General features: G+C 40.0%; 2 protein-coding genes and 1 pseudogene across 2 annotated transcripts in view; all 3 read left to right on the forward strand.

Moving 5' to 3' along the window:
- rpl3 (ribosomal protein L3) overlaps window positions 1-21379 on the forward strand; it is a 291434-nt gene that overhangs the window by 161640 nt on the left and 108415 nt on the right. The window lies entirely within an intron of this gene.
- Window positions 1481-10969, forward strand: LOC128379320 (alpha-2,8-sialyltransferase 8F-like; annotated as a pseudogene).
- On the forward strand, window positions 14888-20064 carry LOC128379321 (alpha-2,8-sialyltransferase 8F-like). The gene is made up of 7 exons (XM_053338937.1): window positions 14888-14979; window positions 16363-16437; window positions 17059-17133; window positions 17505-17649; window positions 19201-19313; window positions 19435-19527; window positions 19605-20064. Exons 1-7 carry the CDS (start codon window positions 14888-14890, stop codon window positions 20062-20064), a joined length of 1053 nt encoding a protein of 350 aa, XP_053194912.1.

The following is a 21379-nucleotide window of genomic DNA, read 5'->3' on the forward strand; positions in this document are numbered from 1 at the left end:
TTGAGGATTTTCAGCCTGGATTTAGAGCTCATCATAGCACAGAGACTGCACTAGTAAAAGTTACAAATGACCTTTTAACAGACAATGGACTTCTCTCTGTCCTTTTTCTGTTAGATCGTAGTGCTGCCTTTGACACTATTGATCATCAAATCCTGTTGCAGAGACTTGAACATTTAATTGGCATTAAAGGAACAGCATTAAAATGGTTTAAATCATATTTATCTGATAGATTTCAGTTTGATAGATTTCATGTTAATGATAAATCCTCCATGCAAACAAAAGTTAGACACGGTGTTCCTCAAGGTTCAGTGCTTGGACCAATACTATTCTCCTTATATATGCTTCCTTTAGGAAACATTATTCGGAAACACTCAATAAATTGTCATTGTTATGCAGATGATACCCCATTATATCTATCAATAAAGCCAAATGAAATCAACCAATTAACTAAACTACAAACATGCATTAAGGACATAAAGGCCTAGATGACCTGCAACTTCCTGTTATTAAATACAGAAAAAACTGAAGTTATGGGTTAGGGTTAGTTGATGCCTGCCATACACCCATAGGAACTTCGATGACATCCCAATCTAAATGAAGGGTTTTGATGTCTTTAGAGTGTCTGTGGAAATTTTTGACCCTTCTTTAAGAATAGCATTTGTGAGGTCAAACACTGATGTTGGACAAGAAAGACTGGCTTGCAATCTCTCTTTTTCTCAAATGTGTTAGATGGCATAGTGAAACCTGTTTTCAGTGGGCCAGTCAAGTTCTTCTACAACAAACTTGCCCGACAACGTCTTTATGGACCTTGCTTTGTGCACTGGGGTACTGTCATGCTGGAACTGAACAGGGCCTCCCCAGTGCTTTAAGTGGAAAAATATGAGTGCTGGTAATCCCTGTATTCACCTTATGGCATATGAGACAAGCGGTTGGTATCAGCCGATCATCCAGTAATACATTCTGAATTTCTACAGTAAATAAAAGATAGGAAGACAATGCCGATTTTCACAAAATTAATTTATTCCATCGTCATGAACGCCTCACTTCGCACATACATTTATATATGTATATATATATGCCCCAGAAGCCACCCCTAGCTCAGCCCCTGATGTGGAGCAAAAAACACTGATTATCCAACTCAGCTGGACACAAACAAGAAGAGAGGGAGGACAAAGTACAGAAGTTTTGACTGATCAAGAACAATTTCGGCTGATAACTGAGAAGACATGACTCACTCAAGGAGGAAGAGAAACACTATTAAACTGAGAGGAGGAGGGTTGGGGAAGGGTGTGTGTCAAATAAAGCAGAAGAAAGCACAGAGGTAAAATATTATCACCCTTCAGAGATACTGTGTGTGTGTGTGTGTGTGTGTGTGAGAGTCACAGCCAGGAGAGAACAAGTGATAGAAAGCAGTTTAACAGGTGGGTGTGAAGCAAGACAGGTAGGGGGTAGTGGGTGAAGTTAACAGGAAAGGATCGGCATGGGGGCTCATAGTTCAAGTGTCTCTTGGATCTTCATCATCCTCTGTTTGGGGACATTGTTGACCACTGTCACCTGGTACTGGTTTGAGTAAGTGTTACTTTCCTAACTACTTGTGCTGTAACTTTGCTTTAGTGTCACAAATTATTTCACAGTACTACTCACTCTTCAAAGTAAAGTTTCTAGCAGAGAAATGTGGAAAATGTAACTAAAGACTGAATGAATGACAAGTTAATTTGTTTTTGTTTTTTCTTACTTGTTGGTAGAACAAGTAGTAGTAGCATTTTCATTTTTGCCTTTATTGGATAGTTGGTGGCAGAGAGTCTGACAGGAAACAAGGGGAGAGAGAAATGGGCTTGACATACAACAAAGGTCCCTTGCCGGACTTCGGCCAGGGATGTTATGGGTTTATGGTATATGCTGTAAACACTTGGCTACGTAGATGCTCCACAAAGTAAATATTTTGCTCTTTGAGCTTAATTTATTGTCTGAAAGGTACTATAAAAATAAAGTTATTATATTTAAGTAAGTTTTAAGTAAACCTTTTTTTATTATCAATTATTAGGGGTGCAACGAATCAAAAAACTCACGGTTCGGATCGTTCCTCGGATCAGAGTCACGGATCGGATCATTTTTCGGATCAGCCAAAAAAAAATAGACAAGACAAATAAACATGTTTTGTCTTTTTTTGAGTGTTACGTCTGTGTGGTAGGCTAACCTAGGCGACTGGTTTGTGTGGCAGCGCGAGTATAAGGAAACAGACGTAGCACTAGAGGCAGCAGTTATCGTTACAGTAGTCACCGAAGTCTAGCCTACTTTTATTTTCCATGCCCACTGTTCTACATGTTGTACACAGAGGACAATAAATCACAACGAGCCATAGTTTGCTTATTGAAAAGGGAACTGTTGCAGGCTTTTACCCAGAGCGTGTTAAGTAGCTCTGTCCCTGGAACTAGCAGGAATGGTTACAGCTGTGTGTGGACTGAACATGCGCACATTTTTTTTTTTTTTTTTTTTTCATAAATCAATCCGCGTATCATGCGTGTGCCGAACCGAAATAGATGGTCCGAACGGATCACGGACCAATGATGATCCGTTGCAGGCCTATCAATTATTATATCAATGTATGATGTACTTGTTGGTCAACATTTATTTCATATAAAGTAAGTGTTAACTGATCACATGAAGTAAAGTGAGTCATGTATTACTTTGGTGGCATTTGTGCCCTTATAATAAAGTGTAAATACGAGTTTCTACATAAGTTTCATGTGCGTACATTAAAAGTATGTTAAAGAAAGTTTTTCTTATATTTTATTGTACAAGTATGCAATATTCATACAATAAAATATAGTGAATACTTAGAAATATCTGGGCACTATATTTGACTCCCGTCTCATATTTTATATAAAAACTGAGGCAATTGTTAAAAAGGGTCAGCAGAGAACCCACTTATTGCGGGAGTTGAACTATTTCAATGTGTCGAAACCCATCTTGTGTATTGTGTACCTGTCATACATTGAGAACCTGTTAACTTTTTCTTTTGTTTGCTGGTTTGGCGGTTTGTCTGTGAAAGACAAAAATTGTCTGGGCAGTGTGGTCAAAGTCTGTTCAAAAATTATTGGAGTTAAGTTGACTGATCTAAACTCTCTCTGGGAGCATCGGGTCCTCCAGAAAGCAGTTAGTATCATTAACAGCGAGCATGCTCTATCCAAAGAATTTACACTAATGATATCAGGGCGCCGTTACTTGCCCCCACACAGAAAGACAAACCACTACTCCATTCATTCCCTCTGCCATTAAGCTGTTGAATGCAGAATAGATTTCTTTTTTATTTTCCTTGGTTCCTGGCACAGTCCTTTGCACTAACCCTTAAGGCTGCACTTTGCACTTGCACTTACTCAATTGTGCAATATTCTCAAGCACTTTATTCAGCTGTATTACTATAGTATTGCGTGGTATTGTATTTTATTTCCCCATTGGTCACGGGCACCTCTGATATTGTTGTGTAGGAACGAATGTTGTTGATTACTGTTTGTTTATGTGAGGTTTGGCTTGTAAAAACTGAATTGCCCCTCGGAGATAAATAAAGCTGAATCTGATCTGATCTGAACATGAAATTGGACAGGCTCCAACAACAAAGAGCTTTACAAAGTGATAAGACAAGTCATAAATAAAATGTAGATATAAAGGCTGGCTGTCAGGCTGTTTCTGCTCTTTGATCCAATTGTTTAGACTGCAAAATAATGGAACAGAATATAACCCCCAATTTTAGATATATTTTTCCTTTAAAAGAAAAGCAGTCAGTATTATGTTAATTGTGTTCCTCTTCTATGAGTAATGCTCTGCAGTATTAACATTGCATGTTATGTGTGTTGTAAGTACAGTAGGAATGGACAATAGAAGGATAGTGATAATGTTTATGACTGCTATTGAGTAGCAGGTGAAAGGGTTGGTTCAGGTTTGCACATTTAGAATTAGAGATGGTAGGGTTCACTTAATTTATTGTCAGAATTCTGTATTTTGTATTTTTCTGTTTTATTAAAATAAAATGAAAAAGAAAATAATGAAATACCACATGACATCAAACTCTGTTACACTTTTATGTGACTCATCATTTGTGTTTTCACAGTGACGTGGAATTTTATAAACCGCCTCGTCCAAAGAGAGGTCTTGGCAACCTAAGTGATGTTTGTAAAGGCTGCAGGTGAGAGCAAACACACATGATTTCTCCTTAAAGTTCCTTCAGTTGGATGTTTGAGCTTCACTGTGCAGAATAATGTATGTGGAGTTTGACACTAGAAGGCTGTTTTCACATTCAACTGCTGAAAGGGTAAAGTTTCTCTGTGCTCAGAGAAACTCTGATTTAAGACTACAAGCACAATTTGTGACTGGTTTGTAAACCAATCCTGGTCCACTATGCACCTCACACAAATGTGAAGTGGAAAGTTGAAGCTTCCACTGCACATACACTGATCATGGCATTAACAGTGAAGTATGGGACATTTTTTGTGTCCATCAGTTTAACTTTTGTAGTTAAATACATATGCATATATTTGCATATTCATATATTCTGGAACTTTTAATGAATGAAAAGAAGTAGATGCCATTTTAAGGATTTTAAAGAGTTTTTGGAAAAACCATATCAGACCTACATTATTGTTCCAAGTAATATATGTCTGGAGGGGATCTTTTAGTAACCTTTTTGTTTATGCCTTCATAAATTGAAATCATGTCCCCACCAGGGAACATACATCTGACTGTGTATGTGTGTGTGTGTGTGTGTGTGTGTGTGTGTGCGCACACGTGTGTTTGTGTTTGTGTGTGTCACAGGGAGGTCATCAACAAGGTAAAAGAGCGTTACTCTCAAACCTGGAAGAAGCAAGAGGAAAATTCCCTAAAATTCAGGTAAAAGAAAGAACAATAGCTAGATGCAAGGACAATTTAATCGAAGCTTGATAAGCGCAGTTTCAGGAGCGGGAACACACACCAATTACACCCCTTCCGGCTCCTATATAAACAGACCTAACGGCTTCCCCCTCGTTCACTTCACTCTCGCTTTCGAGTTTCACATGCAGGCAGTCTCAGTCAAGCTTTCATGGTCATCCCAGAAACAGATCGTACTTCCCGCATTGCATCAACAAAACTTGAACAAATGCTACGATGACTACTCCAAGAGTGAACTCACCACGGATCACGAACTGCAGATCAACCCATCCGACTTGACTGAAGATTCGTGGGAAACCGGTTCTCCTCTCGTCACACAGCAGCAGACCGCAGCCGAGCGTCCCGCGGGGCACATGCCGGCCTCGCAGGCTCTTCAACCCACACTCCCCTGATGTGACACTCCCGGTAGATCTCCGGCTTCCTCTCCTCCACTAGCGAGGGCAAAAAACCAGGGAAGCAACGCACAAAGCCGCTGGAGCAGCAGCTTCAACTCTCCCCTCCTCAGCCGCTTCAACGGTCCAGATAACTCTCCACCACACCGGACTCGCACTCTCCGTCCGGCCGCCTTTACGTCCACAAACGGACCCCGACATCAGCGACCGAACTGCCGCATAGGATTCCTGCATAGGATGCATTCCCTATCAACCTCAACCACATTAAACTAAAGCTTCATTGTTTACTCAGCATCAACAACAGCAACCGGCGCTCCCGCCTTCCGGGTTTTCGTCTAAGCCAATCATCGCCCGGTTCGGCACGCGTTACGTCACAGAGCCCCGTAGCCCCACGGCCACAGCGCCCCCCGGCAGGGGCCAGGTAGTATTGCGCTACTCATTCTACTCAGACTTGTCAGTATTATCGTTTTGGTGTCAAAAGGACTTCTGTCTCTATACAAGTCAATGAAGAATTTACCAACTTCTCACTTGATTTCTAACCTCAGTAAACATTTTCAAAATGTGTTATGGTCTCAATCGCTAGTTTAAAGCTTTTTCAATGCAGTATGATCATTTGTAAAAATTTGACATCCCTGATTTTATATTGATAAAGCAGGGTATGCATTAGGGCATGGTTACGTCGTGATCGACAGGTTGATTGCAACCTCCCTGCTCCGCCTCATGCCCATATAAGTAGAATCCGTGTTTTTATTTTTCCCAGCATGCACTTGAAATTTTCACAATGGCGCTGCCCAGATTAGAAACCATTGGCTCCCGAGCAGCAGTCCACAAACCAGTGGGTGACGTCACATTGTTACGTCCATTTCTTCTATACAGTCTATTGCATTATACCAACGGCATCAGTCCTGCATCATACGTTATCCATCTCCACTACGTAAAGATTCATAATTAATTTAAAGTTACTTCCACATTGTCTTTTCCATATACCAGCTGGAAGCTTCTCGCGCAGCTACTCTAACGTCACTTTGCCATTGCACACCGTTACACGTGCTTGAACATTACAAACACCAGGTTGCACGTTGCCAATATATCGAGTCAATTGTCATTTTAGGCATCATCTGCCATTAAACACAAAGTATTGCACGTTACTAACACAGTTATCACAATACTAACCGAAATCACTCCGTATCATCCACGTTAAAAGCTGGATCGCAAGCTACTAACACAATTTATCACAAATACAACTAACCTGAAATTGCTTCTATATTGTCTGAGTCATAAACCCCCTGCCGCCTCCTCACTCCAACCGCAGCGCCGCTCCTAGACAGGGACATCAGGCACCGGGATGCCTGCGACCCATGCGATTTTCTTACTCCAGCCACAGCATTTCGTTTAGACAGGGACATCAGGCACCGGGATGCCTGCGACCCATGCGGTTTTCTTTACTCCAGCCACAGTGTTCTGTTTAGACGGAACATCAGTCACAGTGATACCAGCAACCACGCCATTTCCTCAATACGACCACAGCGCTTCGTTTAGACAGGGACATCAGGCACCGGGATGCCTGCGACCATGCTGTTTTCTAAATCCAACAGCAGCACTTCGCTTAGTCGTCTACATCAGGCACCGGGATGCCTGAAATCTATGCGGTTTTCTTTACTCCAGCCACAGCATTTCGTTTAGACAGGGACATCAGGCACCGGGATGCCTGCGACCCATGTGGTTTTCTAACTCCAACCAGTGTTCCGCTTAGACGGGAACATCGGGCACAGTGATACCAGCAACCATGGCGTTTCCTCACTACGACCCCAGCGCTTCGCTTAGACTGGGACATCAGGCACCGGGATGTCTGCGACCATGCTGTTTTCTAAATCCAACAGCAGCACTTCACTTAGTCGTGTACTTCAGGCATCGAGATGCCTGCGACCGATGCTGTTTATTTGTCCAGCCACAGGACTTCGTTCCAACGGGAACATCGGGCACCGGGATGCATACAACCCTTGCCGTCCCTTCATTCCAATCACAGCACTTGGCTTAGGCCAGAACATCAGCACCAGGATGCCAATGACCCCTGCTGTTTTTCACTACATCTACACCACTTCAATTCGGCCAGGATGATATCAAGGTCGCTCCAACTCCTTTTCAATCATGCCATTCATGCGTCGCTCACGTGGCACTCCATTACTAACCAATATATCCTCCGCGCCGCCCACGTCCCAGGCCACCATAATACCATCGCTGACTCTCTCATTTTATGTTCCAGAAGTTCAGAAACTGGCTCTGCACGCCAAACCGCTGCCGACTCCAGTTCCTCCATATTCTGCTGACTTCAATCTGTAAATCCATCTTTAATACTCCTGATCTTCGAATTCCAAACTACAATATTAACAGCTTATCTTCTACACTCTCCTCCTACTGGACAGCTTGGAATAATTTCCAACACTTTCATGACCGACACAATCATCATCAATCATCACAATCATTTCCCCCTTGTTCTATCTCACCACCGTCATCTGCTACATCACCTATGCTCATTCTGCCATGAACTTAAAACACCTACTATCAAATCCTACCGCAGCGGTACTAGTTTTTCTCCAAACTAATCACAGGTAATTCCAGCCCAGCCATAAACCATCCCCAAGTAAGTCACTTCTCGCTGGTCTCGTCAGCCAAGAACCAGCCAAACGGCTTTCTCTTACTGCCGAACTGCTGTTCACTTGCTTACACACCATTCGCTGAGGATAACAAACTCCTCACATCGCCCTGACCCTCAAATGACGATGTTCATATTCCATATTCCATATAGCATCTTCAGTTTCCTTGGATGCTCAGAATTCACTGTGTCACCATCACACTTCGACCCGTGCCGTCTTGCTTGTATCTTGGACTTTCACTATTAACGCTCATTAACGTATCGCCGCTATATCTGCTCAGACGCGCAGCGGCGGATCCTTCGTCCGACCTCCCCACACCGCATCAAGAATCACCGTATCAAGAATCACCGTATCAAGAATCGTTCCGCATCAAGAATACACAATTCCTTCAAATTCTGTCAATAAATCTGTTAAAACGTATCTCGTTGGTGATGTGTTCCTTGCTCGTGAATCGAAGCTTGATAAGCGCAGTTTCAGGAGCGGGAACACACACCAATTACACCCCTTCCGGCTCCTATATAAACAGACCTAACGGCTTCCCCCTCGTTCACTCTCGCTTTCGAGTTTCCCTCCCCCCGCCCTCTCTTCTGTTCTTCTCTCCTCTCTTATAGGTTCCTGGGGGTTCGTCACTGCCCGGGCGCAGCGGCGGATCCTTCGTCCGACCTCCCCACACCGCAAGAATCACTGTATCAAGAATCGTTCCGCATCAAGAATACACAATTCATTCAAATTCTGTCAATAAATCTGTTAAAACGCATCTCGTTGGTGATGTGTTCCTTGCTCGTGAAAAAGTAAAATGTGCTAAAATAGAGGAACCTGACTGGCAGATGTCCTCCAAGTAACCATTCAAATGGCCATGTGATTTATGGTTACAGACAGTCTTCACCAACGACCCAAAAATTAAGTAACTGCAAAATAATTACCTAACTGCCAATTCACACATTTCTTATTTAGGGAATTATGAAGCTTCCTCTTCAATAAAGAAAACGAAACTGTCCCGTCAGTCAGTGTCAACAGTCCTGACTGTATTCAAGGACTATTTAACAAAGTCCTTGTGGTTCCCCAGATCTCGACTCAGAGGGCAGTGCAATGGCTTCGACAAGGCCATCATCACCCAGGAAAACACTCCGATTGGATCAAAGATTGTGTATGACGGTGATGGGAAGAAGCTTCAGGTTACCAAGGGGATTTTCAGCACCTTTGCAAAGGTATGCTGCTCATCATTCATGGATATTACCATGACACCAGCTGCTTGCTCCGTGTCTTTCTTGTTCCTCAAATATTGTTCTACAGTGATTGTTTCATGGCTGATCATGTGCCAAATCACATGTTGGCATTTTAAACACAACACAGCATGGTTTATATTTAGCGAGGTGCTGGAGCTAAATTGAGCTAACAGTTCTTTTTGTTTACCCCAACCAAAACCAAGCCTCCATTCACATTTGCATGATATGTGTGTAACCACAATAGCCATATACATTTGGAGGGGCTACCTATGCCTTGAATAACCTGCCATGTGGCCTAACATCTGAAAAGAAAATGTCTTTTCAGGGGTCATATTTTCAGTAATGTGTTCCAGTTCTAGATATCAATTCATAGACTCTGAAGTTTGCCTTTTTAGATAAATATGTCATAACACCCTGACCAGACCTGTCCTGTTTCAAAGGCTTTGCCAAATATGGCTGAGAAATGCAGCCTTCTTCTGCCTGATTTTTGTCGGGAACAGCTGATTTACCTCACTAACCCTAGTACTAATGAAAATAATTTTACAAGCAAGGACGTCATCATCAACAAGATGCATTTAAATAATTTATTAAGAACATATGACTGCTTGCTGATTGCATTGTGGGGAAGCTTAGACAAAGTCCATCATAGCACTGGGCAGCACAGACCACCTCAGGACCCTACGAAGGGTACAAAAGTAGAAAGAGAGGAGAGGGTTAGGTGAAACAGCTCTGGTGTTGTCCTGCTCCTGAATCTTTGCTAAATAAACTTATAATAAACAAGATGTATTTTTTGTCTTCAATGAACAGTATGTCCTAAATAGTGTATACTATGTCTTCATTTTGTTTAATGACCGTAATAGTAATTCATTGTCTGTTGAATCCAGGAGCATCCTTTCAAGACTAAAAGATTGAAAACATGCGCTCTTGTTGGGAACGGTGGTATCTTGACTGACAGCAGGTGTGGAAAGAGCATCGATTCAGCTCAATTTATTATGAGGTGAGACAGGCATCCAGTGTAGTCAATTGAAATGCTGATGACAGTTAATCAACACAATTAAACTCATCTCTGCTGAAATTCCATACAAACGTATCTGGATATTATGTTGTTTTTTTTCAGGTGCAATCTACCGCCTTTGAAAAATGGCTATGAGGAACACGTGGGTATCAAGACTGATCTTGTGACAGCAAACCCAACCATTTTCCTAAAGAAGTGAGCAAAATGATGAGTCTCATTTGACTATCTCCTTGTAATATTCCTCATCTTTTGCTATTTCTTATCTGTTGTTTTTTCCCCAGGTATGGGTCTCTAAAGAATAATCGCCGTCGTCCATTTGTGAAGAGTCTGCAAATCTACGGAAATGCTTTGCTTCTCCTTCCTGCCTTTTCCTTCAGCTTCTGTACTCCTGTGTCCCTGCGGGCCGTTCACGCAGTTGAGGACTCTAATAGCCCTGCTCAACCCATCTTCTTCAACCCTGGGTACCTTCGCAATCTGTCCATATTCTGGAGAAGCGAGGGCTTAAAACCAAGACGTCTCAGCACTGGTTTTATCATGACAAGCTTAGCACTGGAAATCTGTGATAATGTGGAACTGTATGGATTCTGGCCCTTTGGTAATCACCCATATAATTATTATCCCCTGTCTAATCACTACTACGATAACACAAAAGTTTCGGCAATGCACGCCATGCCTGCTGAGTTTAACATTTTGTTGAAGCTGCACAGTGAAGGTGTGCTCAAGCTTCATCTGGGAAATTGCTGACCACGTGAAAAGTAGTTCCCAGACTTGGGAACAGATGATAGTTCAGGGGCACGGTGCCTCTGGGCGAAGCCAGGCACTCATGAAGTTTTTCACCCAAGCAAGGTGGATCTTTGAACTTACAGTTAATGCTAAGCTGGCCTTCAGCAACCAAGACATTCGCACAGAAATCATAATGCACTAATGATAAGACACAGTCCTATATTGTATCTACAACTGTATTTATTACTGCAAATGTTCCAGCTGGTGTCTGGAGGGAGTTATTTTGATTTAACTGGGATGCATTTGTGAAGCCTTGGTGGCAGGATCTCCATCACAGTGCCTTATGTTAATAAAATGTATTTATGACAGACATTTGATTGTCCATGGGAAGGTCAAACTGAATGTAATTTAAATAATTCGAATACTTCTTTTACATGAAGATTGGAGACAAGTGTACATTTAATCCTGCACTAATTATATGTGACTCGTGCTGGGAGGGAAAGACAGTTACTCCTCAGTTGTTAGCACTCCACGTTACTCAGCTAGATGATGTGTAAGATAAAGAGTTAAAGGGGGTTAAAGGGTTTTGTCACACAGACCTTGACTGAAAACCATCTTGCTTGCACTCTGTGGGCTGTGGTCCTTAGGGTTGCAGCCAAGGACTTAACAGAGGGGCATCAGGCAGAATCAGAAACAATATTATCAGTAAACACATTCAGGAGTTCTTGTCTCAGACTGGTGTCATGCAGGCTTTGGGGGTTTCTTATGCAATTGGTAATGTTACCTTTTACTCATACTTTTAAATTGTTGTGGTATTTTTTGTGAATGACGTGAAAATAAATACCAGCCTGTCAGTGTCTACAACTAGCATGTTCATCTTTTTAGCAGTCAATCTTGTTGCCAATACATCCAAAAGTCACCACAATTTTACTTTCAAAGGAGATTTAGGACAGGATGGTTAAGATGTTGTGTGCAGTAAGCGGGTCTGTGTATATGCAAATGACTATTTTCTAAGTGTTAAACTTGCATTAACTGATGTTTGGCCCATTGGCAGCAGACAGAAGCTGTAAACAACACTGACATAGTATCAGCTTTTAATTGACTCTGATGCCACCTTGTGGTTTTAATACAAAACTGCTGTTGTTACAATGATTCATGGTTGGCCAGGACTCTCTGTATACCTAGCCTACTACCAAACCTGTGGTGTATTCTGTTTCGTGCAGTCTGTAAGTTAAGATGTATTCCTGATTTCAGCTCTTTGGTTGATTACTAAGTCACTCCACTCCACTCCCGGCTGGTTTGTATTCGGTATTTTTAAATATCATGTTATAACTTAATAATGTCTCCTCTTTTTTGCTTACATCACATCTTTTCTTTTTTTAATTGATGGCGGTAAATCATACATGTGTGTTTACGCGGCACCCACCTGTTCTCAGTATGTTTGACACCATCTCTTAAATGCATAGGATCTTACACAATACAAGGCCTGCGAGGGAGTCAGACAAAAGATGCTTTATATTGACATCCAATTTGTGCCATCCTGCTGGAGAGTTGTAAAAAGAGTTATTAATTAATAACTCAATTAATTTGGATAAATCAGTCAAATCTCTGAGTCCCTGATTCAATGATTCAATTAATCTTCTGTATCACTTCAAAGAACAGACATGCAACAATTGAGTAAATTTAAAGTTAGTTTATTAATACTAATACATTTACTAATAAATGGTCGGTGTGACAGGATCTTGTGGCACGATATTTAGGATAATTTGTTATAATTATAATCTTATTACTTCTTCATTTAATTGATGTTTATATGCTAGAATTGTTTCTATTCTTCATAATTAATTTTTGGTATTCGTATTTCTTTCTATCTATTGATCTATTGGGGGGGGGGGGGCAGCATTTATTACCAGGTGATTAGTTAAATCATTTCAAAATGCACCCGCTTTGTTTTGCACTTTGTGACTTTCAGTCAAATAAAAACAATTTTTACAGTCATATATTGAAATTTTCTCAAAAATAGTGTTAAAATCTTGACACGCCTTGTTCTCGTGAATCCAATATCGTGTATCGTCTCGTCTCGTGAGCGGAGTGTATCGTCACACCCCTTATAAATGGCATAATAAATTAAATGAAGAACTTGCAATAAAAATATGAATTCAACAGATTGTTACTTAATATAGAGAATGAATATAAGATGATGGTGAATGATGAATTCAATGAAGGATCTATAATTCATCTAGAAGCCAATAAACTGCTAATAAGTTTTACTGAGTTTTACTTAAAAATATTTTTTTAAATTACTCTATCTAGCGTTTTGCTTATTTATTATTTTATTTTTATGTGCATTCTTTTTGGGAAATGGTTTCAACTTGCATGTTTCAACTTGATGATGTGTAAAAAGAAAAATGAAAGCTATGCACCTGTTGTTTAATCATATTAAGTCAACACATGCATTGTGATCTCCAGCACTGTAAACCAAATCAGATCAGTGTGTTCACATTTAAAAACAGGCACATGAAAACTATATGTATTATTTTGGGGAAATGGTTAATAAAGACCAAAATAAATTACTACTACTACCACTAAAGTTTGCAGTAGTCATATAATACAGTAACATTACATTATGCTAATGTAAATCCTGGATCTTGTCAAGTCCTAGATCCTCCCATTGTCCACAAATAGATATGTTACATAGTGCTTTCATCACTATGGTACACAGTTTCAGCCCACTAAATAAACTCAGTTATTCGATAAGATAAGATAGATTTCATTTGTCATTCAGATTATACAGTAGGCTATAGTACACATTTAAATGAAACTTCCTAGCAATGGCTCAAAATAGTACAGAATATTAAACAAGTGCTGATATCAAAAACAATTTTAAAAAACAAAATAAAAACCATGTATATATATGAATTTTAAATAAATAAAATAAAATTATATATATATATTTTTTTTTTTTTTCTTTCTTTCTTTCTTTTTTTTTTTCTTCCTGGCATCAGAGAGAAAGTCAAACTCAACAGAGCAGACCAGAGCAGACCAGACAGGAAGTCAGACACAGAAGCAGCATTTTTTCCTACGTAGCCTTCATTAGAAGCACAAAAATGAAAGAAAATGAACAAATCAACTAAATTAAGACTTTTTGGTTGCGCTGCTACTCTTGTACTGTACGTACGGTATTCTACGGTTACGGTTCGGATTTGATGGGGCTGTCGTAATTACCATATTAGCAGTGCAACTTTAATTTAAACGGTGGATTGCGTCCCCAGACTACATCCCGTTGCTGTGGGCCTAATGGTCTCGGTGTCAGGGGACACCGGGCAGAGGATGGAGCCTGGTCGCCAGGTAACTTTGGTCTACACACGTCACCCTGCATGAGCACAGGTAGAAAAACTAATGTGCATCCAACGAATGCACCTTTTGGATTGTAAACACCTATATGATAATTGTGTGACCTCGTTTTTTGACGAAAAAAGAAAGAGATTTTTTGAAAGTGTTTTATTTAATGAAGTAGATTTAGTCTTTTTTCGTCAACAACAATGCGTGTTAATTTAGTCATTGTTAAAGGGCATTGGTGTCGTCTCGTCATCGTCTCGTTTCAATAGTTGCTTTCTCGACGAAATTAACACCAAGTAACCTGCAGAAGATAGAGGATTTTGCCTGATCAAGAACAAGGAGGAGGCATGTTTACTGTTTCAAGGAGGAAGAGAAACATTTAAAACTGGGAGGGGGGGTATGTGCCAAAAGAAACATCAGAAAGCACAGAGGCGAAAGATGATCCCCGTTCAGAGATAGTGTGTGTATGTGTGTGTGTGTATTAGATTGTGTGTGAGGCACAGCCAGGGGAGAACAAGTGATAGACATTAGATAACATCTGGGTGTTTAGCAAGGTGAAGTAAGGCAGGTAAGGCAGGTAAAGGGGGTGAGTGGGTGAAGTTAATAGAGAGGGGCATGGGGGAGCATAATTCAGATGTCTCTTGGATTGTCATCCTCCTCTGTTTGGGGAGCCTGCTGACCACTGTCACCTGGTACTGGCTCGACAAGTAAGTGTTGCCTTCCTAACCACCTTTGCTGTAACTGTGCTTTAAAGTCATGTTTTATTTCACAATACTACTCACTCTTAAAAGTAAAGTTTCTAGCAGAGAAATGTGGGAAATGTCATTAAAGACTGCATAACTGATCAAGGACGTTGTAGGTATATGGCACATGCTGTAACCACTTAGCCAAGTGGATACTCCAGAAAGCATTTATTTAAGTAATGGTTAAGTAATGCACAAAAATGCTCAATTATTATTATATTAATGCATGATGTACTTGTAAATTAACATTCATTAGTGTTAACTGATCACATGAAGTAAAGTGAGTCATGCATTACTTAGGTGGAATTTGTGCCCTGATTACAAAGTGTTAATATAAGTTTCTACATAAGTTTCATGTGCGTACATTAAAAGTATGTTAAATTATGTTAAATTGAAAGTTTTACTTTTATTTTATTGTACGAGTATGCAATATTTGTACAATAAAATTCACTGAACATAAAATTGGGAAGGCTGGAACAGGAACAACCACATTCTAGACCTATTGTCCTATAGATTGTGTTTTATAATGCAGACCTTAAAACAGGAAGAAGAAGAAGAATAAAAAGTAACATTTACAAGCAACATGTAGCGTACCACAGACTGATTTACAAGCACTTTGGCTGTTCTTTAGGCCATGGCATTCTTGTAGATTAATTGCCTGTCAAGCTACTAGGATGCCATACAGTTATAAGCAAGGTACGTGGCACATTTCATAAAGAAAGTCAACTCAAAGTGCTTTGCAGAGTAATAAAACAACAAGTTGTAGATGATATAAAGGTTGATTGTCAGGCCGTTTCTGCTCTTTAATTCAAGGTTAGTCAAATGAAAAGGTAGCTTTTAGACCGCAAAATGATGAGACAGAATACAACTCCTGTTTATAGATGTATATTTTCTATTTTAAAATTTCTTTAAAAGAAATGTAGTCAGTATTACATTAATCATGTTCCTCTTCTATGAGTCCTGCTCTGCAGTAACAATACATGTTATCTGTGTTGTAAGGCCAGTAAGTAAAGACAATAGAAGGAAGGTGATAACATTTATGACTACTACTGTTTGAGCGGCAGGTAAAAGGTTCAAATATGCACTTTTGTTCTGGAGGGTTAGAGGTGGAAGGGTTCACTTGTTTGTTAATTTATTGTCAGATTTCTATATTTTCTATTTTTCTGTTTGTATTTTCTGAGTCAATTAAAATAAAATGCAAAAAATGAAAATAATGAAATACCCACATGACATCAAACTCTGTTACACTGTTAGAACAGGAGTTGCTTCTTTATTGAAATGTGAGCCCAGATTTGCTTTGATGATCTGTTTTATGCATTTTTCTCATCATTATTTGTATTTTCACAGTGACCTGGAATTTTATAAACCACCTCGTCCAAAGAGAGGTCACGGCAAGCTGAGTGATGTTTGTAAAGGCTGCAGGTGAGAGCAAACACACATTATTTCTCCTTCCTTCAGTTCCTCTCTGTTTCTGTTCCTTCAGTTGGATGTTTGATGTGCAGAATAATGTATGTGGAGTTTGACAATAGAAGGCTGTTTTCACATTCAACTGCTAAAAGTAGAAAGTTTCTCTATGCTCATAGAAAATCTGATTTTAGGCCTATGAGCAAAATGTGTGACATGACAACTGGTTTGTAAACCAATCCTGGTCCAGTATGCACCTCATACAAGTGTGATGTGGAAACTTGAAGCTTCCAATGCACATACACTGATCATGGCTTTTACAGTGAAGTATGAGACATTTTTTGTGTCCAGCAGTTTAACTTTCATGATCAAACACATATGCATATATTTGCATATTCATATATTCTGGAACTTTTAATGAATGAAAAGAAGTAGATGCCATTTTAAGGATTTTAAAGAGTTTTTGGAAAAACCATATCAGACCCACATTATTGTTCCAAGTAATATATGTCTGGAGGGGATCTTTTAGTAACCTTGTTGTTTATGCCTTCATAAATTGAAATCATGTCCCCACCAGGCAATATACATCTGACTGTGTGTGTGTGTGTGTGTGTGTGTGTGTGTTTGTGTGTGTCACAGGGAGGTCATCGACAAGGTAAAAGAGGGTTACTCTCAAACCTGGAAGAAGCAAGAGGAAAATTCCCTAAAATTTAGGTAAATATGCATCTCTCTCAAAGCAAAAAAAATCCATGTGAACTTTGTTTCCATTTTTTGTTAATAGAAAGAACAATAACTAGATGTAAGGAGAAGTAAAAAATAAATAAAATGTGCGTTAAAATAGAGGAACCCGACTGGCAAATTTCCAGCAAGTAACCATTTGAATGGCCATGTGATTTATGATTACAGACAGTCTTCACCAATGACCCGCAACTGCTATTGCTCAGTTGGATCTTTTATGGAAGTGAAATTGTGCATATTTTTAAATTCATAACCGCAATAAAGAAAATGAAACTGTCCCGTCAGTCAGTGTCAACAGTCCTGACTGTGTTCAAGGACTATTTAACAAAGTCCTTGTGGTTCCCCAGATCTCGGCTGAGAAAGCAGTGCAATGGCTTCGACATGGCCATCATCACCCAGGAAAACACTCCGATTGGATCAGAGCTTGTGTATGACGCTGACGGGAAGAAGACTCTTCAGGTTACCCGGGAAATTTTCAAAACCTTTGCTAAGGTATGCTGCTTATCATTCATGAATATTACCATGACACCAGCTGCTTGCTTGGTGTCTTGATTGTTCCTCAAATGTTATTCCACAGTGACTGTTTCACTGCTCTGTTTCACTTTCCACTTTCGAATGGGGCAACTATTGATCCGTAGTTAAATGATGTCATATATTTCATATCATTTGACTTCAACATACAGCTTAACACACATTTAAGAACATATATTTTACAGTTGTAATAATAGTGAGTAACTGTTTGTGGAACTAGAGAGGAATTAATCATTAACGGCCAACCTATCCAAGATGACAAATGACAACTTTTAATCATGACATGAGCCTGTAGCTTTATTTTTACTTTACTGCAGTTCCTTGGCAGTTCACAATTAAAACATACACACAAAGAACTGCACTAAAACAATTAGACAAACAACACAGTACACATATTTGTACAAAACAACTCTCTTTGAATAGGTGGTAGAATGGCAACTTTTTTGATATCTGGTCGTGTATCCTTAAAGGAAAGTAAACAGTCAACATAGTTGAGGGGCAAGCCATTTAAAATGTTTCCTTGTTCTCTGGAAAGGAGTTCTTATCATTCCTTTGAAATCATAATATACACCATAAATGTTTGCCTCTTAGTTCAGTTCAGATATTTATTGCACTAGCTTTAAAACAAAATAGATCAACAATGAAACAATAAAACAGTAAGGCAAATAAAATAAAAAAAGCAAAAGAATAAAACTGTCAATATAAAATTTACAGTAAGTGATCACCACCTTGTGGTGAGTTGGATCAGCCAGACAGACATGGGAAACCTACAGTAAATGAGTAGTGCGGGTGAATTAGGAACGTCTGGCATGTATGCATGTAATTAGAGGCTGTAATTACAGAGTTGAGTAATTTTATTGACTTAGATTTTAGAGTGTTGATCAGGCGTTGGGCCTAGGCATGCTGATACCCAGCCTCGTAAATCAGCTCTAGTGACATGGAACGTCACCTCGTTGGTGTAGGAGGAGCCGGAGTTAGTGTGGGAGGTGGAGCAGTACCAACTAGATATAGTTGGGTGGACCTTTACTCACAGCAGTCATAAGTGTACTTGGTACCAGAGCACCGTAGGCCAGTACCAACTAGATATAGTTGGGTGGACCTTTACTCACAGCAGTCATAAGTGTACTTGGTACCAGAGCACATATGGCTACAGGCCAAGACCTGTAGCCATATGTCTTGGACACTCAGGCGAAAAGAGAAGCATAGCAGTCAACTGATCATAAACATTGCTTGAAGTCCATTGCTCATAATGAAAGTTGCACATGTCCTCAGAGTGCTTGAATGTGGGTGTTTTTTTTCCCACACTACATGAAGATGATGTGTATTGATTTGGATGCGCAGTCAAACATTAAACCACTGTATAAATTACTACGATTCCCAGGTCCGATGAAGTGTTGCCAAAACCTCAATTCACATGAGTGTGAAAACTTCAATAGCACTGTCATCTGAGCCTTTGGAGGGGCTATCTTTGCCTTGAATAACACTTGGGGTCACATTTTCATTTGAATCCAGGAGCATCCTTTTGAGACTAAAAGATTGGACACATGTGCTCTTGTTGGCAACGGTGGTATCTTGACTGACAGCAGGTGTGGAAAGAGCATCGATTCAGCTCAGTTTGTTATGAGGTGAGACAGGCATCCAGTGTAGTCAATTGAAATGCTGATGACAGTTAATCAACACAATTAGGCTAATCTCTGCTGAAATTCCATACAAACATTTAGGTATATTTTTTGTTGTTTTTTTCAGATGCAATCTACCGCCTTTGAAAAATGGTTATGAGGAATACGTGGGCATCAAGACTGATCTTGTGACAGCAAACCCGAGCATTCTCATGCAGAAGTGAGCAAAATGATGAGTAAATATCCTTGTAATATTCCTCATCTTTTGTTACTTCACATCTGTTGTTTTTCCCCCAGGTATGGGTCTCTAATGAATCGTCGCCGTCCATTTGTGGAGAGTCTGCAAATCTACGGAAATGCTTTGCTTGTCCTTCCTGCCTTTTCCTATAGCTTCAATACTGCTGTGTCACTGCGGGCTGCTTACACAATTGAGGACTCTGATAGCCCAGTTCGTCCTGTCTTCTTCAACCCTGGGTACCTTCGCAATCTTTTCGTCTTCTGGAGAAACGAGGGCCTGAAAGCAGGACGTCTCAGCACTGGCTTTATCATGACTAGCATAGCACTAGAAATCTGTAACAATGTGGAACTGTATGGGTTCTGGCCTTTCAGTAATCACCCATATGATTATTATCCACTGTCTAATCACTACTATGATGACATGAAGGTTTCATTTGTCCACGCCATGCCTGCTGAGTTTAACATCTTGTTGCAGCTGCACAGTGAGGGTGTGCTCAAGCTTCATTTGGGAAATTGCTGACCACGTGAAAAGTACTCAGTTCAGGGGCACGGTGCCTTCTCTGTAGCCTCTGGGCGAAGCCAGGCGCTCATGAGGTTTTTCATCCAAACATGGTGAATGTTTGAACTTACAGTTAATGCTAAGCTGGCATCATCAGCATTCATTGCACATAAATCATAATGCACCAATGATAAGACACAGTCCTATATTGTATCTACAGCTGTATTTTTGAATTACTGCAAATGTTCCAGCTGGTTTCTGGTTATTTTGATTTAACTGGGAAGCCTTTGTGAAGCCTTGGTGGTGGTGGCATGGGGGTCTCCATCACAGTGCATTGTGTACTTTTCATTTGATTTTAGAGTGTTGATCAGGCTGGATTTGGGTTTTGTTTGGTTTTTGCTTTTTTTTGTGAATGACACAAGCTGAATGTAAATAAATATTTATCAGTAAAGTTATAAGTTTGTCATTTGTCTAACCAGGTGGAGGCAGGATTTAATATACTTGTTGGTTTGAGTAGATTTGTGTGCCAGTTTAAGATTTTGACACCTACCAGCCTGTCAGTGTCTACAACTAGCATGTTATTCATCTTTTTAGCAGCCAGTCTTATTGCCAATACATCCAAATGTCACCTAAATGTTACCTTCAAAAGAGATTTAAGACAGGATGGTTAAGATGTTGTGTGCAGTCAGTGGGTCTGTGAAAATAAAAATGCCTATTTTCTAAGTGTTAAACTTGCAATAACTGATATTTGGCCACTTGGGGGCAGTAGACTGTAAACACATCACTGGCATACTTAGCTGTTTTTGATATCCACTAAATCCTGGGGAAAATATTGTAGCTGCTAAATTCTTCACTATATTCACCAGCTAGTTCACAACTTTGTCTTGTCTTGTTTGGTGTTGAGCAGGTAGAGTATAGTCTAAAAACAGCTGCTGGATGTGGATAAAAATAAACGCTATCTGAGCAGTGAAAGAGAACTAAAAGAAATCAATGAGCTGAAAGAGGCTATAAAGCTCTGTGGAGCTAAAGTAAACTCTAAGTCCTCATTCACATATCACGATCCACAGTTAATATGAAAATAAAGATTGTAGCCACTTTAAACTTGCATCAAGTTTTTTTGACCACTTGGGGGCAGCAGGAATAATTTGAGAAGACAACACTGACATGATCACCTTTTGAGTTGATTTGTTGAGCAACATGTTGCTTGTTTCCACATCCAGCAGTTACAGAGCAATATTATCATTTGTTTGGAGTTGTATGTCTGTCCACCTGGTTAATGTAAGTCAAATATTCACTCTCTCTTAGCTCTTTGCACTCTACCAACCCCTGAGGGAAA

This window comes from Scomber japonicus, chromosome 18 (assembly GCF_027409825.1).
Source record: "Scomber japonicus isolate fScoJap1 chromosome 18, fScoJap1.pri, whole genome shotgun sequence".
Classification (NCBI taxonomy): domain Eukaryota; kingdom Metazoa; phylum Chordata; class Actinopteri; order Scombriformes; family Scombridae; genus Scomber; species Scomber japonicus.